The following is a 24486-nucleotide window of genomic DNA, read 5'->3' as shown; positions in this document are numbered from 1 at the left end:
CTCAAGAAGCAACTAAAAATCTGGGGAAGAAGTGTCTGCGAAAGGCTGTGGGTGTCTGGAGGAATACAGGTGGATAGCACAAGTGATCACTTAAAATGGAAAGGAAAATAAGATAACAGTGGGAGAAATATCCAGGTGTAGGACAGAACACACTAGATACCTGCAGGATGGCTGGAAGGCAGAATAATGACTCCGGCTTGAAAGGTGCACTGAGCACTGCAGGAGGGGGAATTGAGATGGATACTAGGAATAAACAGAACCTGCAAAAGAAGCCCAGTAAATAATTGGGAATCATCTCTAGAAGTTGCAAAACATAGTTATGAATGTTTTTAGAGCTCTGCATTTGAATGATTTGGCCTAGTGTGTCATCCAGTTAAGGAATTTTGTAATATGTTGCCTTGTGACTTGAGAGCAGTAGAAGCAGGTTTCTAACTTCCAAAGCAAGGTATTTGGAGCTAATGATCACACTGTGACAAGCTGAGGCACTCAGGTTTTATCATAGGCCCTGGGTTTGTTCTTTAGCAGGTTTTTGAGTAAGAAGGCCACCTGCCTTCGTTCTGGCTACATTTCTTTAAGGAGTCTGTTTCCAAACAAAATGGGTCTTCTGGGATACACTGTTGTAAGAGCATGGAAGAATTCTCACATTAGTTTGATTTAACCATGCTCAGAGCTCGTTTTGTTTCTTGCTTCACAAGTTCTCAATCTAGACTGAATGTAAAATGTAGTTTTCTTGGGGTCAGGGTACTTATCACTCATCCAAACAAATATGCATAACATTTTTCACCAAGCAGCTTTCTTATATCCTCAGCCTTTTTGTTGTACCAGTCCTGATGTTTCCTCCCTGCTCACACATGGTGTTCAAAGCAGCTGTAAAATACCATCCTTGAAGTACTTTAGTCACTGCATAGTCACCAAAAAATGTTATTGATGTGTAGTTTTTCACAGTTTTGTCATTGTTCAGCATCAACTGTCAGTCAGTTGATATTTTGCAACTGAAAGTCTTTCTGCCTTGGTATGTTTTAGGTATTTTGGCATAGAACATGAGCTTTGCCCAGGGAAAATATGGTCTCTGCATTTGCCTGTTCTTTACTGGCCTGTTGATCCTGACATCAGTAAAATCTTTTCACCTGATAGTGATGTAAACAGCCAGATACCAACATTTAGATTCAGATTGGACATTAGGAAGAAGCTCTTTACAATGAGGGTGGTAAAGCACTGGAATAGGTTACTCAGAGAGGTGGTAGAGGCCCCAACCCTGGGGACATTCAAGGTGAGGCTTGATGAGGCTCTCTGAGCAACCTGATCTAGTAAAAAAGGTCCCTGTGCACTGCAGGATGGGGGAGGGGCTGGGCTAGCTGACCTTTAAAGGTCCTTTCCAACCCCACACATTCTCTCATTCAGTGGTTGAGAACATTCATGCCAGCAGTATCCAAAAAATGTGTTGATGTAACCAAATGCAAATACTAAAGGGGGCCTGAATAATAAACTCATCTCACTTGGATAAGGCAGCTTGTAATTCTGCAATATAGTTTAGACATTAGGAAAAAATTCTTTCCTGTGAGGGTGGTGAGACCCTGGCCCAGGTTGCTCAGAGAAGCTGTGGCTGCCCCATCCCTGGCAGTGTTGAAGGGCAGGTTGGATGGGGCTTGGAGCAGCCTGGGCTGGTGGGAGGTGTCCCTGCCCATGGCAGGGGTTGGAACTAGATGATCTTTAAGGACCCTTCCAACCCAAACCATTCTGTGATTCTATGATAAAAGGATTTTGGTACTATCCATCAAACTTGGTTTTGAGTTGCAGTGAAGTATTGGTGTTTGCTGTTCTGGAGGCAGTTACCTGGGAAAGTTACCACAACCTAATGCTAGTTCAGAGGAATAAAGATGAAACTTTTTGAAGCTGTGTTATAGGGACAGGAACAATCCTGTGAGATGACACTGTTGGATTGAGAGAGATAGAGCATTTGAGAATTTCTTTCAAGAACTTTATTCTTGCTCTCTTGAGGGTTGATGCATAAGTGTCACTTTTGGCAGCACTTATGCTTGACAGAAAATGGAAATCTTGCACTCATTGTGCCCTTAGGCAGCCCATCTCACTGAGCAGTGATAGTGGTAGATCTAATAAACAAAGCTCAAGTCAGCTACTTTCCATTTATTTGAAAGAAGAAATAGCTAATCTGTGATTCTTTATGTTGGTCTTCTGCCGCAGGATGGGTTTCATGTAGAGCTGCAGAGCAGATTGCACATCTACAAGCCAAAATACATTTTCATTCTGATACCAGATATATTGCTGACTCTAAATATACATATTCATAGAACTATTTGAATTGGAAGAGGCCTTGAGAGGTCCAACCTCCTGCTCAAAGCATGATCAAGACTGAGACAGATGAAGTTATTCAGTTAGATCTTTGAACACCTCCAAGACTGGAGATACTATGACCTCTTAGAGTCCATGACCCCCTGCTTAATTATCCTTGAAGGGAAATATTTTTCCTTATATCTATTTGGAATCTATTTTTCAGCCATGGTCTCTTGTTCTCCCACTGTGCTTATCCCCAGAAAGCCTGTCTCCATCTTGTGGATAACCTTCTTGTAGGGCTTTTAAAGCACCTGCAAATTAAGTGAGTATGTCTCTGGGTCGTGGATAAAGATGTTAAACAGGGAAGGCTGCAGTATAGACTCCTGAGGAGCTCAGTGTGTAGCTGGCCTCCAAGCAGAGCCTAGGTTTCACCCATAATTCACAGAAACATGTTTCTCTCATCCCATTCAAGTGGTAAAAAGAAGATCTGTCTGCTTCTGAAAGCTGACCACAATGAGTTTGAAGCTGGTGATGTTTACAGTGATTCTCCCAGAGCATTCCTCTGGCTGCAGAAGATGAGCAACATGGTCTTGAAATGATGATTGCTGTTGTCCATAGAAGAGCTACCTTTAGCTCAGAGCTGTCTCTTACAAGTGGGCAGCAACAGCTTTGTGGCAAAGCTCAAATTGTCTTCCCTTGAGTCTCCAACTCGTTGGACTTTGTAGAAGTGATTTATGTAGCAGACAAGCTGCTACTACGTACGAATGAATTGAAGACTTAAACTCAAATGTCTTCGTCCTTTTGTACTTAAAAAAAAATAAATATGTATTTCTTACTAGCCAGATATATGCAGCCATATACATTAATATTGGAGTATGCTTTAACCCATGGACAGGCATCCAAGGCTCAAGCTGATCCTAATTTGCTTGAGGGCTGATACAGTTCCCTGTGATGTGGCTTTTGCTATGTAGAAGTGGTCCATTGTTTAAGAATTAATTCCATACTGGCCACCAACAATAGGAGTTTTAAATCCTTTAGGGATGTGCTACTCCTAGTGCTGCAGCCTGTACCTGATGCCACTGGGAGAGGGGATTCCTCAACTTGGGCATCATCCCTGGCAGCAGCAATACCTATTCCTATGTGCCTGAAAGGCAGCACATCCCAATTTCCCCTCTTCATATGTCATTTGAGGTGGGGGTGGGAGAGTCTTCTCCTGTTGGTACCTTAGAGAGAAGGTAATTCATTATGTATAATAGTGACAAGGATGAGACTGAGAAGGAAAGTTGTAAATAGGAATAATTTAGATAAGGCATCTTGTCATCAGCAGGAGACGTAAATATAGCTGTGCATTTACACGTGCATCTCTTAAGATTGAGAACATTTGTATTAGAGACTGTACTACAATTACATGCAGATTAGATGCTCGGCTGAATAGCTGTAAGAACTTGGAATAGATTTGTCCTTTTCACAAAGGTTTTCATTTTCTTTGTCAGCTCTGAGTGTTAACAAATTAGAGATCAATGTTCTACCAGGGCAGAGAAGTGAAGCGAAGCGTATCTTGGGAGAAACTTTAGAGACATTAATAGTTGCAGTTAAAGGTATTAGTGGTGCTTGAAAAACAGAATTGAAAGTTCAAAAGAAAAGGTCAAAGAATATCCTGTTTTCTCCATTTTTCTGATGATAACTGAGTTAAGTCCTTCACCCCACTTGCTGCACACTGAACACACACCCTTTGGCAAATGTGTCATGAAATCAAACAAATGAAGTTGGGAGGTGAATTGTCTTCTGGCAGAATGTTTGCCAGGATGCAGGATGTGTTTCTTCATCCCTTTGTTTCAATAAGTCACAGTGCTGCCTCTTTCTTTGGCATCTTCAGGACAACATTGGGTTCCTGTTTGCCTTTTCATCTGTAGCAGCAGGTATGTGGTGACATGGTAGTCTGAAGGCCTCAAATTGTGCCAGGGGAGGTTTAGATTGGATGTTGGGAAGAATTTCTTCACCAGAAGGGTTGTCAGACATTGGAACTGGCTGCCCAGGGCAGTGAAGGAGTTACCATACCTGGAGGGGTTTAAGAGTCCTATAGACCTTGTAATTAGGGATACGGTTTAGTTAAGGGCTTGCCAGTGTTAGGTTGGCAGTTGGACTTGGTGACCTTTAAAGTCTTTACTAACCAATTCTGTGATTCTGTGAAGTCCTCTCTACACTCTCCAGAGGTTCAGATATCTATTCAGAGAGGCACACTGGTTTGGATCTGATTTCTTTCAGGATGTAAAGGGGAAGAGAGAGGGAATTGCACCAGAATTTCAGCAAACTCCACCAAAATCCTGAAAGTCTGTCTTAGCCTTAACTTCCTTATCATCCAGATGTCCTCTGCAGGTTTAGTCCAGGGTCCAAGATGGCTTTCTGAGCTGTTTTTGAATTCTGGGACTTCTCTTTCATTTTTTTCCTCTCTGCCCATGCCTTGCAGCTACTTTTTTGCCTCCACATGAAAAGTTCCCCCCTGCTATAAAAGCATGTCCCCTGATCTGTCCATGTGGTTTTTGTCTATTTCTGAGTTATCCTGAATATCCTTGTTATGTGGTTGGCATCTCTCATTGAGGGGTCTCTTGGGTCCTTCTCTGGAGGTTATACTTGGCCATCCAATACTCCTTGATCAGATTAAGGTGAAATGACACTGAAGGTCTGTATTGGAATTAGGTTTAATTAAAACTATGGAAGGAATATGGGTACTTCAGTTATTCACTTAGGCTGCACAATCATAAAAGCTGACATTTAGATCACAAGAGTACAAAACAGATATATTTAAGCTGCACAACCTGAGAAAAATTGTGGCTACTTCATGATTTTAGGAAGAAAGAGAGAGAGTAGGAGAAGAAACGTTTAGAGAGAGCAGGAGAAGAAAAGTGCACCAGTCCTGGACCCAGCATTGGGCCAGCCAAGGGGGCAGAGTTGGTGTCAGTGAGGCTCCCCAAGCCCACCATTGCAGCCCCCTGTTTGATAGGCCTAGTTTCCTTGTCTCACAAGGATGAGCAGGTGTGACAGGGTAATAAGACTGAGCAGCAGGAGTGGACCTTCACCCCCTCCAGCCCTTGATCATTGTCCTTATCTCAATCACTGTACATGCAGTCCCCAGGCCATCATCTTGTCTCCATCCTCTCTCAAAGGCCTTTTGGGATGCAAACAAGACTGTTCCAGAGGTTACAATGGGATTTCCAATTCCAGTAAGTACAGGTCCTGAGGGCTGGTCCCTCGCACATGGCAAAACCCCAACCAGAGCAGAAGTCCTAAGCTGTGTGTAGGTTCCCCACTTGAGAAGCTGGACAACTTCAGTTTCATCTCTGGAGTTGAAAAATGCAGCAGTTGGCTGAAGAGTACAGCTGGGCCAGGTGAGAGAAGTTGTTACTTATATAAAAAATAACTTATCTACAAAATTGAGCACAGGCCTGATCTGATGACATTTCAGAAGAAATTACATTATTCATGGATCATTTTAATGGCGTTTGTGGCGGAATAAAGATGCAGTGTTACTTGGGAATCTGTATGAAGTTAGACGCTTGGTTTTCCATAGCTTATTACAATCAATTCAGAGACAAATAGAGGTTCTTAATTCAAATAAAGATGCCATAAAAATGGTCATATATTTATAAATCTGTAATTTAGTACAATTTGGACCTGGGATGTATGCCTACTACAGTAGGAAGTCTTATTTTCTTTTTGTTTCTTTATTTCTCCTTCCCCAATTCTTCTTTTTCCTCACTTGTTGCCTGCAGTGGCAGCTTCACAAATCAAGCATGAGTGGATGTTTTAGCACTATTTTTTGTAATAGTTAATCTAGCCTTGTTCCTTATAATCCACCTGGTCTGTTTTATAGTTTGCTTAACAATGGGGTACCCAAAACATGCTCCTGTCTGGGTATCCTTTGCACAAGTGCTGTCCTAGGTCCCTTTGGACAGAGGTGGCTGTGCCTGGCTGCTTGTGCCTACAGGAAGGGGACTGTGACAGTCTTGGGGATGGATTCAACTCTTTGAAGTAACTTTATAGGCTTAGAGTTATTCCTTCCTTCTGTCTTTGGAAATCTTCTCTTTTAAGGCTTTACAGATCTCAGGCTGCATGTCAACAGGATGAATAAAACAAAATGTTTCGTGTTATCCACAAATGGGTTTGTAAAAAATACTGAGATGAAATGGCCAGAAGTTCAATTAAGGGATAAAATAAAGCTTAACTTCAGCAGAAATGGATTAGAAAGAGGCAAAGAAAACTTTCCAATTTACCATTCAGGGAACATGATAATCTTTGCCTGCCGATGCTTTGAGTCCTTCCGTGGGGGAGGATGACAAGGAAATAGAAGTCTTTAAATTAAAAACTCTCCTCTGTTTCTCAAAGGTTCCAAACAGCCCAAGCTCTTCGTTCCTTTGGTGGGTGGAGCAGGTGCTGAGCTGCTCTGAAGTCAAGCTGTGCTCATTTTTGTCTTTCACAGCACTAACTGGAAGCAAAGGCCAGATTTGTCTCTTTTGTATAGAAGTCACACGACTTTTTCTTTGTCAAATAAACTGTTCACTACATAACTATTAAATTAAAAAAAGGGGAAAAAAAACTCATAGGTTGCATGAATGTTACTCTCATATTGAATCTGTTAAGGGCTTTAAGAGCCAAAGGTCTTAAAAGGGAAATTTCAATGCCAAGAAGTAGTCATGGTGTGTCTGCAGTAAAAACAGCTTTAGCACATTTATAATAAAATAGTGCATATAGGTGATGTGTCTTTAGTGAAATTAAATGAGGGATCTCAAGTTCTCCTGGTCCTTTTGGTAACCTTTTATCAGCTTGGATGACACAAGATCTTTCAGAACTTTATCTGGCTGAAAATCTGAAAGTTTTCAGCAGAGAGTGAAACATGCACTTCTCCCACATGGAGACAAAAGAACTGACCTGAGGTTCTGTGGGAATTAATTTTCTTACACAGACCTTGGAAATCAGATCTGTCTAGCAAAATAATTCTTCTCCTATTCCTCCACAATATTTTCTTGAAGGAGCTTCTGCTCCAACTTTTGCCTGGGGAAGATTATTTTGGGGCCAAACTTTTGCCAGTGGTCAGATCTCATTTTTTTCTCTCCCTGGATTCCAGCATTTTTTATGCTTGATATGGTTCTGTGCATTTATCAGGGGAAACTGGATGGATTTAAAATGAAAATTCAAGTCCTCTTTTCTGTAGCTTCTCTTTCACAATGCCAAGCCTACGCTTCCCTCTGTTCCCTTCTTTGAAGGTAGCTCTTAAATAAGCTCTTCTTCCCCAGGAATGACAAATCCCAGCCTTTCATTTCAAAGAAGGGACACTGAGTAAAAAGCATAGAAAATATACCTCAATTTGGTTGCATCCTCTGTGTTATCTTTGGGTTATAAACACTTCAGTAAGTAACTTAACATGTAGTGGCCCTTTTCAGGTCAATTAAGATTTAAAGTCACACATGGAATTAGTCACTTGACTAAACGCTTTTGTGTTTCTGGAGGTTTTTCAACAAGGCTCCTCTGAGTGGCTTCCTGCCTGTCTGGTAGCTCATTTGAGGTTATAATACATTTTAAAAAAATAATAAAAATCTATTGATTCGGTAATTTTGGAACTGCATTTTAAGAACATTCATGAAGGAACCTAAATTTGGGGAGAATTTGGGTACTTTTCAGGTTCTGGGTTTTGTCATTCATGGGAAAATGTGCCCAAGCTTCTCTTACTCCGGGTCAGCAGGACCATTGATACTCCTATAAAAATGTTCACACATTTATTAAAAGTCATCTCCTTCTTTTGGCTCAGATTTTTATTATCTTACTAAAACCTTTGGCCATGCAGATCCAGGTGTGTAAGTAGAGATCAGTGTTTTCTATAGTGTAATTATCTGCTTGATGCTGCCCAAGTGTTAGTGAAGGTTGAGGGTTACTTGCTCCTTGAGAACTGTCACTGTTGTATTCTCAAAATACATATTGGCCAATGCAAGCCCAGAGGTCCAGAAGAACAGCCCAAGTACGGTGCCAGTGTGCTCATGGCAGGGGGGTTGGAACCTGATGATCTTTAAGGTCCCTTCCAACCTTAACTGTTCTATGATTCTATTATTATGTCACAAGGCTAGGAGGGATGGGAGACAAACTGAGGACATCAGAGGCACAGTCTGAAAGAGCAGACTGTTGGAAGAATAAGCTGTCTGGATCGAGGGAACAGAGCAGAGAGAGTGATAGCTATTGTGGTTATCAGAATCTGTAAGAGAGCTTGGCTAGCAGAAGTCAGTCCTACCTATTGCTTTAGTCATTTGGATAGAACAAGACTGTGCTGAAGACCTTAAGTATTGTAAATTTCCAGGTGATGCAGGCCTGGTGTCATGATTTTATGTCATGGTCTGAAGACCTTAAGTATTGTAAATTTCCAGGTAGTGCAGGCCTGGTGTCATGAATGTCATGACATGACATGGCATTTCTTCAATTTGGTGGTTTGGTTTTTTTCCTCTTCCATCTAGAGGGACTTTTTACTAGGGGTTGTAGTGAGAGGGTGAGGGGTAATGGATTAAAACTGGGAGAAGGGTGATTTCAGGTGAGACATTAAGAGGAAAATCTTCACTATGATACTGGCCCAGGTTGCCCAGAGAAGCTGTGGCTGCCCCATCCCTGGCAGTGTTGAAGGGCAGGTTGGATGGGGCTTGGAGAAACCTGGTCTGGTGGGAGGTGTCCCTGCCCATGCAGGGGGTTGATCTAGATGATCTTTAAGGTCCCTTCCAACCCAAACCATTCTGTGATTCTCTGAACTTTTAGATATATTTTATTATTATTTTATTTTTTTAAGCTTTCTCTGCTGAAAGAATAGCCAAGTGCTAAAATGAAGTATTTGGAAGTTAGAAAATGTCAGCACAGAAGGCAGTGGGCTTCTTCAGGTGACATGGACCTCTACAGTCTTGTCATACCTGCCCCTGGTTCTCCCCCATATGACCCTACTTAGCGTGCATGGCATCCATCTCATAGCATTGCAGTTCTGACAAAATTACTAGTTTCTAACAGGCCTTTCTTTCTTAGCATTTGCATACTATTAAATGGAAATTAATTCCCTACTTCTTGTGGAAGGTAATTAAGGCTATAGTTCTTTATGCATGAAAAAACCTTGGTGACTAATGATCACAAGTACCTCTTGTGCTCTGTAAGAGGTAGGTAAGGATGTCTTGGAATCCTTTGCTTTTTCTGGCATTTTGTGTGGGAAGTAGCATTCTCACATAGTGGTTATGTCTGTGTTCAGCTGGTCACATGTGGCATGGCTGGGATCACCTCTGCTGATGGTCATGGTGCAGTCTGGGGACAGATTTTGGTCATTGTATGTGCTGGAGGATCACCCAGCATCATCATGTGCCTGTTTATCCCACACGGGTGCTATTAATACTTGCCAGAGTCCTGAGCTGGATGAATATTTGGGCTGGTCCAGTACATCAATTTTTATTGTAAAAGTGGACAGTGTTTCTTCAGTCAAGCAAATTAAAAGTGAGGAGCATGCACAAGTGGGTTTATTTCCTCCCAACATTAGCAGCTTTAATGTTAATCACTTATTTTGAGATAGTTATTAAAGCCCTCATTGACTTTTCAGTGATAGAATAAATCATGTGACTGATGACTCTGTGAGGTGAGTGGGATGCTGGCCAGCAACCACCATGGTTGTGGAGCACATCTCAGCCATCAGTTTAGACTAGATACTTGACTTTGAAGAAGCTAAGGCTTAGTCATCAAGAACCTAAATTGCCTCTTTATTTTGATACTTGAAGTCGAGCAACATGCCCACGTTGTGCAAGAGCTCCGTAACAGGTACAGAAATAGCATCTTCTGCATAATTGAGGATGATGATTAATTGCTAGAACCCTGACACACTTCTCTTCCCTTTTGGAAGTTCCCAGTGTCTTTCATAAAACCCTTCTTACGCTTTCATACTTCTTGCAACAAAGGAAGACCATAAAGATCTACAGAAACCCATCTGTTTGTCATACAGCAACGGTGAAGGCTGAAGAGGGGAAGGTGTTGTGTAACTCAAAGTAAAGACTGTTTTATATTGCATGTGCCTAAGGCGACCTGAATCAAAGAGACAAGGGAACTTGGTTGTAGTATTTGCCACTGTTTTAGTGGCTTATTTATTTTCAAGAATTCAAGAATACATCTAAGTGTATATATCTTGTGATAAACACACCTGAGCTTTGTATGTTCACAAACGTGGTACTTGATGCAGACTGGTAAATGATGTTACATTTTTATTCCTTTCCCTCACTTTTCCCCACTCGTGCACAGTTTGAAATTGTAGAATCATAGAATCATTTTGGGAAGGCAACAGCTCTATTTGGAGAATCACGTTTGGGGAGAAAACAGCTCTATTTGGAATATCTGTGGGATCTTGTGAAGATCCACAGGCCTGCTCCATAGCTACCCTCTGCTTTGCCACTCCTCCTAACCTGAGATTGGGACAGTAGCTTTTTTTTCCTCCACTCTGAGTTGAACAGGCCATGAATATGCAGATTATATATACAGCATAAATCCTTACCTGTATGTCTCTAGATACTGATGAAATTGCCTAACAATGCTATGCTATAGCACCTTTTTTTTCCCCCTGTGTTTAGAGAAATGAGCACTGCACTCTTATCTTGAGGATCAGGGAGGACTTCCAAAATGAAACTTCATCTCTGGATTATAGACAATATCTCTCTAAAAAAGAACCTCAGTGAGTTTCAAGGGAAGATTTGATCCAAGAAACACAGCATGCTCTAAGACAGCAAATGATTTCTAGATAGCTTGAGTCTTCTGTGGGATTAAAACTTGTTAGCATATATAGCAGCTCAGTTGATCACTTGAACTGCAATTAAAAAGTAGAACAAGTACACTCAGAATATTGTTTTTGTGTCACAAATGCTCCTTCATGCTCGAAAATGATAAAAAATGGCAATCGATCCTTACAACTGTTGTGTTCATCTTTATTGATCAGGCTAAAGAAAGATAAATCGCAGCCCAAATAAGATTATAGTAAATGTTAGCATGGTAGGGGACTGTAGGATGATAGAGAGCTATTCATCATCTCCCATGGTGACCTGTCCACACTCACTCCAGAGTCAGTCTGCTGTCTAATCGCATCCCTATTGATTTCATCTCCGTCCGAGGAACCTGGATGTGACTGTCATTGGGCAGCTGAGATTGCTGAATGCAACGGGGGTCACTGGTGTGAGGAGGATTTCATTTTCATTTTCTTACTGGCCAACGATGATTTATGAAAAAGCAAATGACCCCGAGTCACATGCCTGGAAACCTTGATTCCAGTACAAATGAATTATTAGGTCTGAATCTCAGCAGGACTGCAGCAGCCCCCTGTGCTCTCTGTGATCTGTGCACGACCTTTGGCTGCTGTTGTTGTTACACAATTTGTTATAATTTGTGGTAAAATATGAGGCTTGCAATACAATCCTACCCATGTATGGAGTTGGTGGTATTTTTTTGGTGAATTTTCTGCATTTCAAGATGATCATTTACAAAGAACCTTGGAAAATGAGGTCTTCGAATTGGAATAAATAATGTTGTCTCCTCTAATTTTTTAATATTTTCCTGCATCTTTTGGTGTTTCCATCAGTGGTTTTGCTGTTGTGGGCTGTTTTCCCTGCATTCCTCATAATTTGGCAGGGCTAAATGTTGCTCAGGACATGTTTACTAACCCAGGGATCAAGGAAACTGTGTCATCTTTGCCTTTTGCAAAAGAGTGATCTCTCCAGTTGCAGAGGGGTTTAATTTCTCTCTTTTTTTTTTCCCTAATGGTGTTTTAGACATATTGATTTTTCATACATCAATGTCTGAAATTAAAAAAAAATACAAACCACAAAAAAACCAACTGCTTACTTCAGCCAAAATAAAACTGGAATGACACTTTCCATGGGCTGAGTTGTGCCCTTCATGGGTGTTAAATGTTTTAAAGCTGCAAAATCAATGTTGTGAATGTCCTGAAACCAGGATATTCATAGGTAGGTTGTTAAAAATAAGGATTGAAGGTGGTTCTCCTGTCATCGTGCAGTGTGTGGCTGCCAGAGTTTTGTTGCCATCTTAACGTGACTCCCTGGGATGCCAGATGACTCAGGAGCTGCCAAGCTATGGAAGAGTTGCTGCAAGGGCCAGCAAAACCTTTCTGCCTCTCCCTGACCTGTTTGTCCCACAACTCAGAGAAAAATGGCTTTAGAGAACTCGTGAACTGCTTTAACTTTTCTTTATTCCTCCAACTGTGAAGCCAGGTGCCTTAGTTATTACATCTTAAGTCCAACTGTGCTAAGACTATAAAAACCTCTTTAAAAATACCAAGTATATATTATCTAGACATGAAGCATCACAACATTACAGTGATTTGTCTTTGAATATCCTACATCCCACTGAGAAACTTTGCCATTTTCAAGCAGACAAAAGTTCTATTGCCCCAAGTTGCCTGATTTGAAAAAAATTAAAATTAGCAACTGATTGAAGCAACCTGGAAGTTTGGAGAATTAAAATAACTCACTGCAAGGGCCTTATCAAGGGAAGGAGCAAGAGATGCTCAAGCCATAGTTAATTTATTGTGCAACTTGGAAGTTTGACTGAATAATCACCTGCAAACTAGAGGGGGGTCTATGTGTGAGTAACACAAACAGGGATGTGCAAAAAAGTAAGTATTCAGTATTTTGATTATTTTTTTTTTCCTGACGTAGATACTTCAAAGGCTCCAGCAGCACCTACTGCTAAAGATGTGATTCTTATCCCACATCTCCTCAAGTTCTCCTTCTTGAGAGCCATCTTTTTTACATAACCTTCCAGAACCAAGAGGATATACTTATTTAAGAAAAAGATATTTAAAAAAAGAAGAGCAATCCCTGAAATTTTGCAGAATACTTGCTTTGAGGGTTAGTTTTTGGGTGTTCCTGAGCAACTTAAATGGATAAAATAGCTACATTAACATTGTTTACTAGATTATTAGTATGCCTATAAATTATATTGTATGAAATCTCTATTATTTTTTCTTTCAATTACCCAGAGTGCCCAGTTCTACAAAGTTACCACGGAGCAATACCAAAAAGCTGCTGATGAAGTGTCATCTCGGTTCAAGTAAGTCCTTCCTCCTGTCCTTTTTGAGCCTGGCAGTAGCTGAGCTCTTATCCACATTAAAATGCACAATAATTCTCCCATCCCCATAGATTTTATCAGTCTGTGCTGGTTATTGACATGAGAGAATTTTGAAGAATTTGGAAGCCACTGCACAGTAACTATTAAGCTTCATGGAAATGGGCTGTGTACGTTAGTCATGTGCTAATTAATATCTTAGATTTGATAAGATGCATGAAATATTTTAAGAATATATTCCTTCACACTTTTTCTCTAAAGGAGCACCAAAATTATAGTTCCAGCTTTGCATTACAATAGTATTCATCCTGTGTATGCATGATGTGAAAGGATTTAAATTAGCAACTTCACTTTGGCCTTAACAATGAAGGTCGAATTAAATAATTTTTATTAGTCCTGAGGATGGTTGAATGAAGATACAATAATTGATGGATCAAAGTGACTCTGACCCTTAGCCTTGGATTCTTCCCTTTCTGCTGGTTCATCCATTAGGCAGAATGTTCCATTTATCATTTTTGTAAAGATACAGAGAAGTTTTTACAACCTTTTAGTCTCAGCAGTAACTGAGAAATGCTGGATAAAATGAATTATTCTGTGACAGTTTTTAGGTTTCTGGAGGGATTTTCTTTTGGATTTGGTTTTGTTTTTTGAGGAGAAAAAAGAGAAAAGGTGTTTTTGCAGTGCTGATCATGATATAAATAAAGTTCTTAACTGTAAGATAAAAATAGTTTTGTATCTTAATATAATGAATTGTTAAATATTCTGTAGTATAAATATGAAGTCTTTGTGCTGGTCAGTGGTGCAGAGTTTACTGAGGACTGACTTAATCTGTCCTTAAACAAGAGAGACAAAGTGACCATTGACTGGAGGAGTGATGTAAGCATCATTTGGAGGGTTCCCCATGTTGTATGGGAAGTCTGATATGTTGTTGTTCACTGTCATGTTTTTCATCTGTGATAAGATTCTCACCAAGGGGCTAACTCTCCTTCCTTTGTTGCAGTGTGGGGTATTTTCAGGTTTTGAAATGTAGTTATTGCCTAATTAACTTTCACTATTCCAAGCCAAGCTTTGTTCTGATTGGAAGTAATAGTCAATGGCTCTGGGTGGTTGTTGTGTTCAGAGGTGGGAAATGGCTTTGGGTTTGATGTTCTCCCTCTAATATACAAATGATTTCCTAAGTAAATCAAATGCTTTGGGGTTCCTTTTTGCACAAATGGAACTGGTAGATACAGCAGAGGCCAATCCTTATCTTCTAAGAATTTTAAGGAAACCATTTTGAAGGATGTTTTAATCTACCTGCAGAAAACAAAGATGTTTAGAGGGGGAATCAGAGATTCCTAACACTTGATGAGAATGGTCATTTCTTGTTTTTCTAGAGACTAAAGTTATCAATAGAAATTGCCTATTTGACTGGTCTTTCAGTCAAACTGGTGTGCTGTTTTGCACTTCAAATTTCCACCAGAATTATTTGGAGCTTTTTGATTTTGGACTAGATGATCTTTCGAGGTCCCTTCCAACCCCTAGGATTCTATGATTAGTGGATCCAGTTTTGGTTCCATTACCTTAAAAACCAAAAAGAGAACCTTAGGAAAAGAAAAAAGTACCTGAAGTATGTGCATAAATTGCAGTAGGTTTGATAAAGTGCATGAAATATCAATATTACTTGATAATTTCATTTTTTTTCCTTATATAAGATCCTTTTAAATGCTGTGGTTTTTTAGGCAAGGTTTAAACTCAGTAGGTTTAAACTCATTGCCTTTGTATGTAAATTGACTGATAAATTATGAATGATGTAGTGAAAGCTAAAGATGATGCTCTTTTGGTGTCATCAGGCACTTCTCATGTTCACTTTAATTGCATGTGAGGATTGAGAACAGAGTTTCAAGCAGTGGTGTTTAAAGAGCTTGTTTAATTGGCTGTAAAAGAAGAATTAAATAAGGTTGAACTGCTAAATTTTGCTAATGCATAAACCAATGTGCTGCATGTCAGTGTGATCTCAGGTTCTAAGTGTGAGATTAATAGATCTAATTGTGGTATTATTACAAAATAGTCTCCCTTTATTTTAAGCATGTCTAGAATTAGTTAAGTTTTATTGAGATAACTTGCATTTTTTCAACTCTTGGAGCTACATCTCTTTCAAGAGCTAAGAGGAGGAGATAATTGCTTAAATATTTCCTGGATTTTCCTTTTCCTTCCTCCATTTAGACCCTGAAATTACATCAGCTGTGGCTTCATCAGTCTTTAGGGATAATTCACCCCATTAAAAAGGAAAAACCAAATATCCTGTCAAGACTTGAATCAGAGAACTGGCAGGTCTTCTGTACTTTGTCTGCAGTCTTTATTGATGCCTGCTTATTACCTTCTCCAGCCCTGCCTGGGTCAGACTGATATCCCAAACGTTCACAATAAATGTTTTATCTCTGCAAGGTCCTGATTCACATTGATCAAATTCTGAATTATCAAATGGTTCATCTCTTTAAGACACTAATTCCCATTGATCAAATCCTAAATGACCAGGTTCAGTCAGTTCCTGCAGTACACAAATTGCATTAAAGCAACATTACTAGAGCATGCTGCCTTTTCTAATGTAGGAGTTATGTTACCCACAGTTACATTATAACCAGAATTATTATATTATGAAGATGTCTCTGTTATAATGAGAAGTTTACACAAGAATAAAAGAATGCAATGTTACAGGAAGAGCCAGGCTTTGGGCAAAGAGTTGAACTTTAATCAAATTGTACATTTGTATTGTGGGTATTTCTCCTTAATTTGAAGGGCTGGTAACTGGAGATTTGGCAGCTGCAGTGGTGAAATTTTATTCCCCCGTGGTATCAAGAGCCAAGTAACATCTTGATTATTCATTTAGGAATAGAGTAAGCAGATAGGGCAAATTCAGTCTAAAATAAATGTTTTTACTTTATCTTCTGTGGGTTTTGATTCCACGTGGTAGATAAATTCATAGCTGGGCACTAGTGCTTTTTCTGAAATACTTTGCCATTCCTCTTCTGCTTCACTGCTCTCTTGTAGACAACATGGAGTTGCTTCTTGTTGCTGGTTTCTTGGCAAAAACATAGTCCCCAGCCAAACTGTTAGGAAATCCAGGTCCTCTTTGGCTATCAAGCAGAATCACAGAACAATAGGGATTGGAAGGGACCTCTGAAAATCATCTAGTCCAACCCCCCTGCTAGAACAGGATCCCCTAGAGCACATCACACAGGGATGGAGACTCCACAACCTCTCTGGGCAGCCTGTTCCAGTGCTCTGTCACCCTCACAGTACAGGAGTTTTTCTTTCTTTAGCTTGAACCTCCTGTATTCCAGTTTGTGACCTTTGCCCCTTGTCCTGTCACTGGACACCACTGAAAAAAGTCTGGTCCCATCTTCCTGACACCCCCTTTTGTTTATTTTTAAGTGTTGATGAGATCCCTTCTCAGTCTCCTCCAGCTGAACATCCCCAGCTCTCTCAGCTGTTTCTGACAGGACAAGTGCTCCATTCCCCCAGTCATCTTTGTGGCCCTATCCTAGACCCTTTCCAGTAGTTCCTTGCCCTTCATGAACTGGGGAGCCCAGAATTGGATGCAGTATTCTAGATGTGGCCTCATCAGGGCAGAACAGAGGGGAAAGATGACCTCCTTTGACCTGCTGGCCACACTCTTCTTGATGCACCCCAGGATGCCATTGGCCTTCTTGGCCACCAGGGCACATTGTTGGCTCATGGTCAGCATGTTGTCCACCAGGAACCTGAGGTCCTTTTCCCTGGAGCTGCTCTCCAGCAGGCCAGCCCCCAATCTCCCCACCCAACTCTCCAGCCTGTCCAGGCCATGCTGGATGGCAGCACAGCCCTCTGGTGTGTCAGACACCCCTCACAGTTTTGTGTCATTATCAAACTTGCTGAGGTGACACTGTCCCTTTGTCCAGGTCATTGATGTAGGTATTGACTAGGGCTGGACCCAGTGTCCACCCCACCTGTTCCCTTTGGTTTCTGCTGCCCAGGTGATGTTTGTACAAAGCAAAGCAAGGGTGAGGTTTTCCCTGATACGTGTGTCACTTTAGTATCACTGCCAAAATCCTGTGTCTGCAACAAAGCCAAATTCTGGATCTTGGGCATCGCTGTGTTTGGGTTTTGATAGACTCATGGATGAAATTATCCAGCACTGACAGTTTTAATCCCTGACGTTTCTTTGCATCGTCTGGATCTTGGATGTTTATTCTGAATTAGATTTTGATGGCTTTACTGCCTTACTGTGAGACTTTTGATCATGAACCTTGCCATCAGGAGGAATGCCCCTCAGGAGCTGGAGGAGCTCGTTTGATTAAACACAGAGAGGTTTGGGATTTGCCCAGGCTGCTTTGAACGGTATGATCTTCACGCATTTAAAACATTCTAAAACCAGTTTTTAAAACAGTGTTACAAACCAAATCAATACATTTCACACGATCCTTGATCATTTCCAGTGCTCTGATCACTGATGGAAGTGAGGGCTCCGTGATAGCCCTGCAACAGGCTATTATAGCCTTGAAAATATGTTCAGCAGAGGGTTTCATTCAGGATAGAGTGAATGGGAATAAATGGCAAAACATCAATATTATCTCTTCCTTTAATGGGTGGCTGCTATATAATGAAGCCTGGTTTATAGTGTTTACTGAAAATAAAATCTAAGGCAGTTGTGTTTGGTTTACTGTAAATACATAGAAACATGAAGAGCACTTGCTTTGCATTTAGCCAATACTCTTTTTAACTGGGAAGTAAAGCTGAGAAGGTTGGTGATGAGGCCATGTTAAATGAATAACACTGACACTTTGATTGTCAAATATAATTTGCCCACAAAGCCGTGATGCAAGTTTTCTGGATGTTGATTTAAAAAATCAAACCACAGCAACAAAAACAACCAACCAAAAAACCAAGGAAACAAAAATAACCCAAACAACAAACCAAACCCAAACAAACTAAAAAACCCCAACAAACAGCATAGAAAGAAAATTAACTTTTTAATGACAACATTAGACTTAGACCAGGGAAGTATGGGTTTATTTCACTGTTCCCATTACCCTTCTGATGTTGGGCTCACATGGTGACTTTTAAGGGACTCTTCTGTTCTACCTCTTAAAAAGGAACAATGACAGTTCCTTAATGCTAATATCTTCAGTGCTCACATACTACTGTAGTGTAGAAATCCATGTTGGAGACATCCAGGCAAATAGTTTCTATTTTATCTTGATTTGTGCAGATTCCCTCATGAGAACCTTTCAGTTTTCTAGCAATTCCTTTTGCTACTTTCATTAGCCCATGCTGCTTTGGAAGGCTGAATTGTAAGTACAGATAACAACTTATTTGTGAACTACTACATGGTATTTTTCCAGTAACAAAACAGAAAGCTACTTAGAAGTCCTTGGACAGAGCCTTCAGGCTCATCACCTTCTGGTTGACCTCCCTTGGCTCCCCCAAAGACAGTGAACTCTAAATAGAATCACAGAATGTGTTGGGTTGGAAGGGGCCTTTAAAGATCATCTAGTCCAACCCCTTTGCAGTGAGCAGGGACATCTTCAGCTAGACCAGCTTGCTCAGAACCCCCCTAAACCTCCTGAATTAATCCTTTATTTCCCAGTTATCAGAGAATCTTAGAATGGTTTGAGTTGGAAGGGACCTTAAAGATCATCTAGATCCCGCCTGCATTGACAGGGACACCTTTTCCTAGAAGAGGTTGCTCAGAGCCCCATTCAGCCTGGCCTTGAACACTTCCAGGGAAAGGGCAGCTGCAACCTCCCTGGGAAACCCGTTCCAAAAAAAATATAGCATGTATATGTAGTGCTTTGTCACAAAACAGTAATTTCAGCCTTGCTTGCCCTGATGATACTGTTGCTGCCAGCATTCCTGAGTTCTCTTGTCATGCATTATGCCTGGGAACAATGGTCCTGAGTTGCCCATGACATCCTGCAGATAAGGAGGACTGCCATGTTCATAAGTTATGCTGGAAATATTAAGTACCATCAACGTTGCTTAAACCATGGAGCTTTCATTAGCAGTGAGGGATTAAAATAGTCTAACTTCTCTTCCTTTCTACTCTTCCATCCCTTCCCCTTTTTGTCCCAAGGCTACTTTGCTGTGTCACTGCCCAGACAGTCATGCTGACCCCGTGCAGAGGGTGGCATAGCAGGGAGAGCTGCTTATGTTGATTTAAGTGCTGCCATTTTCTGATCCCTGATGGCATTGCCAAGTGCAAATGGTGTTTTGCAGAGTGGATGGGATGTTGTCACACCTCTTAGGTTTAAAGAGGCCAGATTCAAAATGCATAGAGCTGCTTCCGGTAGGAAGATAAACTGATAAAAGTGACTACAAATCTTTTCAACTTCTGTTATTTATCTTGTACATCCAAAATCCTATTCCTTTTGAAAGCAAAAGGAATAAAACAGGATCTCTTTGCTTGCTCCTTTCAGCCAGTACTTGGTCCTGACACTTTCCTGAGGGCTGCCAGGGCAAGGCTCATTCAAGCAATGTGTCTGACTTCCTGCTGCTCCTTTGCAGACATGATTTTGCTCTTGACACAGCTTTCCCTTAGCTGGTGAAACCCTTCAGACCATACATGCCTTGTGCACACCTTGGAATTGGAGTGAAGAAGCAAGAACTATGTATTTCTACCTTTCAGCTTGAGTTGCCTGTTGTTTCAGCAGCTTGGTTTGATGAAGGGGCTTTGGTGGTGAGTAGTTACCCCTGTCTAGCTCTGCATCCTAGAAACATATATAGGAGATATAGTTTGAACAGCTTTAGAATATCAAAATTCTTAAACCTCTTTATTCCATACGTTTACCTATGAAACGATGATCACTTCATAAATTACAACTTTAGTTTTCCCTACAGCAACATAGATATTTAACTTTCTTCCTTTGATCAATAGAGTCCATTAAGAATGAGAGTACTTAACAGGGCTGGATGAAATATTAATTGGGCACTTTTTAGCTAGATGCAGATTCATTCTGAAGGAAGTGGGAGCAGGGGATTCTGGCATAATATCTGTGTGTTTTGCTGTTAAGCCCAGACTCAAGAGTCTGTTTGCATGGGCATGTGTGTTTTCATTGAAACATTTGAGCTGTAATGTGAACTTTAAATGTGCTTATTTGCTCAGGAGGTAGGTTTGAAGCACTGAATGTGATTTTTTTGAGTTACAGAAACTTTTTTAATCCATTATTTAAAATTCAGCTAAGAGGGCCAAGCCAATTCTTTTCTTTGTCATAATCCTTTTTTCCCTTTTGTTTCCTTTCTGGAAATCATGGGCCCATTAATTAAAGTTCCTCTCAGGCTATCTCCGGTTTTTCACACACAGTTGTTTTTTTTTATACTTTATGGTGTGGCATCCAGAAAGCAATCTTGAAATTAATTTAAAAAAAACCAAAAAGTCATAGAATCATATCATAGAATCACAGACTGGTTTGAGTTGGAAAGGGCCTTAAAGATCATCTAGATCCAACCCCCTGCATAGGCAGGGACACCTCCCACCAGACCAGGTTGCTCCAAGCCCCATCCAACCTGCCCTTGAACATTTGCAGGGATGAAACTTCAACAGCTTCTTTGGGCAACCTAGGCCAGTGTCTCACCACCCTCTTAGTGAAGAATCTCCTCCTAATGTTGAATCTAAATCTCCCCTCTTCCAGTTTTAATTCATTACCTCTTGTCCTCTCACTACATCCCCTCATCCCTCCCCAGCTTTCCTGTAGGCCCCTATGACTAAGATTTTTATTTTATTTGATAGGAATTAGTACTGAAAATAACAAGCTTTTCTGGAAGGGTAGGCTAGCTATGGTAGGGTGTAGTTACTGTAGGATATTGTTATAGCAGAATAACCATGTCATCCTTATCTGAACATCCCTCTCCTCTCCAGGTGAGTCTGGCTGATGTGTTTGAAGGGGAAGGCACGTGCTCATGTTACAGGACAGCACAGGTTTTCTGTGTTTGCTTACATAGACACTTGAAGGAATTTTATAGACTTCCTTAGGAAAGCAAGTGAGTGAAATCCTTTCTTCACACATTGGTGCCCAGAGTGGAATTGGCGTGTTCCCCAGCCCTGTGTGCCCATGTCCCCTGAAAGCTGATGGATACGCTCATTAAGGGCAGCTCTTGCTGCTGGCTGCAGTTTCATCAGCCATCCCTGAGCAATAAGGACTGATTCTTCACAGTGTAGCTGGCATGTAACACTCTGCAGTGGTACATCTGGCTCCCTGCTCCTTTTCCAGGACTAAAGCCTCTTGTTTTAATATACTAAACATTCTTTGTTAGGATTTTGTATAAATTATTTCCCAATTACAGGATTAAACCGAGGAAGGTTAAAACCCACATCTCTTCTTTGTGTTATTAATTTGTTCTGTACTTTGTAATCTTCTGTTGCTGAGGTTTACAAATACCTTTTCTAAGGATGGTTTTTTTATGAGCACAAGCCATCTGTAGGATCAAAGCCTGCAAATCTCACAGCCCCCACTTTGGAGCAAGCAGCAGCAAACCTCTGTCTGGAAGGGAGCACATTTTGCAGAGCTGATGGTAGGATGATTTTTTTCAGAAGCATCCACCTGTTCCTGGTTACAGGGTGAGGAATGAATTGCCAGTTACCTCTATATGTTAGAACATGACACTTCATGTTGCAAGGATTTGTGCTCCCCATGGAGCTAAGGTCCCCAGCTATGTAACCATCCGTTCTGAAATCCTGGGGTGGAAAGGCAGCAATCCTTGCTCAGCCACTAATATTTGTGCACGTCCAGGCTGTGGGAGGGTTGGTCAGTGACACCAACCTTTTTTTTTCCATCAGAACTCTTGAACAAGATAAAGTGATCAAAGCAGGATGCCAGTACATCAGCACCAACTCATTACTTTGGAAGCTGCATGCACAGATGCTGCTGGTGCTGCATCAGAGTCACTGATTTACATTCCTGACACCTCCATTACAGCTCATTTGCTGCTACTTGTAATTAACCAGTTCTCTGTTTGTTTTTTTTTCCCCTCCCTTCGGGTAGCATTGGGCTAAATTGAGGGGAGAAAATAGACCTCCGTAGTTCTGCAGAGACCCCACCTAAGTGAAATCATAGTTGTAAAGTCAAAGTAAACATTCAACATTTTGGGAAATAGTATCAAATTGTGTTTTGTGGCAAAGTGCTCTCATATTCCAAAAACAAGGTTTATAAAAATAGTATTAAGATGTCTATGAAGTAGTTCAGGTCTCTTGTTGCCTCCTAGTTCATATGAGATTAGCTCAGAAGTAAAACTTTTTGTTGCTGGTAGTAAAAATTGTTACTGGACTTGAAAGTTGGGTATATTGCACCTACCTTACTCTGTAGCTCTGGAAGACTAAATAGTATTAAAAATACTTCAATTTTTTCACCATAGGAAGGTGCGAAGACATCAGCCATGCAGAGAGAAGCTCTGCTCTAATGGCTCCTTCTCTGAACAGAGCTGCACTTTTAGTCACAGTTTATCTTCCAGTATTGCTTCTTGTCTGCCTGTTTGCTTAGAGCAGTCCAAACTCAGATGAATCTCAATCTGGTTTGGACCTTAGTCTAACAGTCAAGGTTTCAGCATCATGTGTTCATCAAGCCTGGAGTGTTTGACAAGCAGCTCAGTATCTTCCCACACTCACCCAGCAACCTCGTGCTGTTTCATCTCTGTTTCTAAAATAAAGCTCTCATTCCCAGAACATACAAACAGCAAAAATGGTGCTGACACCACAACTAGATGGCATTTATTTAATGCTGGTCCTCACACCCTTGTGTCTCAGCCCATTGTAGGTATTGGCAATGCTGAGTGCAGAGCTGCAGTTGGTGACATCTGGAGAAGGGGCTGTGGTTGTTGGCAGCTGGGAGGGTGATACCTCGGAGGTGGGATGGGATTATCATGTCACAGGTGACACCCCTCTGTTTTGACAAAGGTAGAAGTAAATTTCTTTGTCATTCTGTGCTGGTAGCAGGCATAAACAAAATCATGCCAGGTTGCACTTAACTCTTAATTTTTTGTAGAATAGAACAAAGTTGTGCAGCAGGCAGTTTGCTACATGAATGTTGGGTATTGGAGAAGATTTTCTAGCTCTGCCTAGATTTATGGGTTTTTTATACATTAGGAAGTCTTAACAAATGGCCTGCCTAATGTAAATTTAGCATGAATTAGTCCATCTAGGTGCTACTGTAATAATGAAAGGAGCTGTGTAGATGTGACAAGTGCCTGCAGTTACCCTTTAAGGTCAGAGGATGTACCTGAGGTCAGTGGGGTAATAAGTGTAGAATCTGAGTCTAGAATTAAGTGGTTAATTACTGGCATTTTTAATACAAACTTTATAGTCTCTTTTTCCTAATGCACCATATGTTTTTCAGTGACCTGAATGGTTTGGGTCACATTGACAGGTAAGAGGTTATAATGATCCTCAAACTTTCATTTTCCTTATTAACTAGAACCAGCAGTGATACTTTAACTTCCTCTGATCCTGTCTTGTAGCACTTCCAGCATAAGATGATTTTTTTTTAAATATAGTTTTGTTTCTTAAACAGTTCCTTTCTCTACACATTGACCAGGCCACCAAAATGTACATTTTCATATATCTTTGAACAGAGGAGTTGCATGGATCTTCCTTGAACATTACTGCTTCTTCCTATGCCCAGTCTTACATAGTGTATCAGTTATTCTCCTTTGATCAGGAAAAAAATTGACATGGATAACTGAAATTTAGATAGTATTTTTCTTCTTTTTAGTATGACCATTTTGAAATTATTTCCTTGAAGAAGAGAAGTCTTGAAAAAAGCAAAATCTTTCTCGTTTCAGCTTGGAATTTCCAGCAAACTTTCCCAGTGGGCATCTCTAAACACAACTGGGAAAGTCAATTAATTGATCAGAAAGTAGCTCTGCAGCTACTCACAGACCAACTGGTGTGACTGTACACATACTTTGCACAGAATATTACACCTGCCTTGTTGTAGGAGACTGAAGCTGTGATCCAGTCTGCAAAATCTGAATTGTAACAGGCCTCTACATCTAATGGCTTGTAGTAAATGAGCCATTTGTTTTTAGCCATGTTGTGTCACTGTGCCATGTTAGCCATGG

At 40.7% G+C, this 24486-nt stretch overlaps 1 protein-coding gene across 2 annotated transcripts in view; it reads left to right on the top strand.

Annotated features, from left to right (window-relative positions):
- The window catches only part of CHCHD3 (coiled-coil-helix-coiled-coil-helix domain containing 3), a 181557-nt gene that overhangs the window by 128046 nt on the left and 29025 nt on the right, over positions 1 to 24486 (top strand). For both annotated transcript variants that reach the window (XM_009998101.1, XM_009998102.1), the window contains exon 6: positions 13331 to 13401. In XM_009998101.1, coding sequence (XP_009996403.1) covers positions 13331 to 13401 — 71 coding nt within the window. The remainder of the gene's footprint in view (positions 1 to 13330; positions 13402 to 24486) is intronic.

This window comes from Chaetura pelagica, unplaced genomic scaffold, assembly GCF_000747805.2.
Source record: "Chaetura pelagica isolate M959 unplaced genomic scaffold, ChaPel_1.0 scaffold224, whole genome shotgun sequence".
Taxonomy (NCBI): domain Eukaryota; kingdom Metazoa; phylum Chordata; class Aves; order Apodiformes; family Apodidae; genus Chaetura; species Chaetura pelagica.
This window is presented reverse-complemented; position numbering and strand designations above follow the sequence as displayed.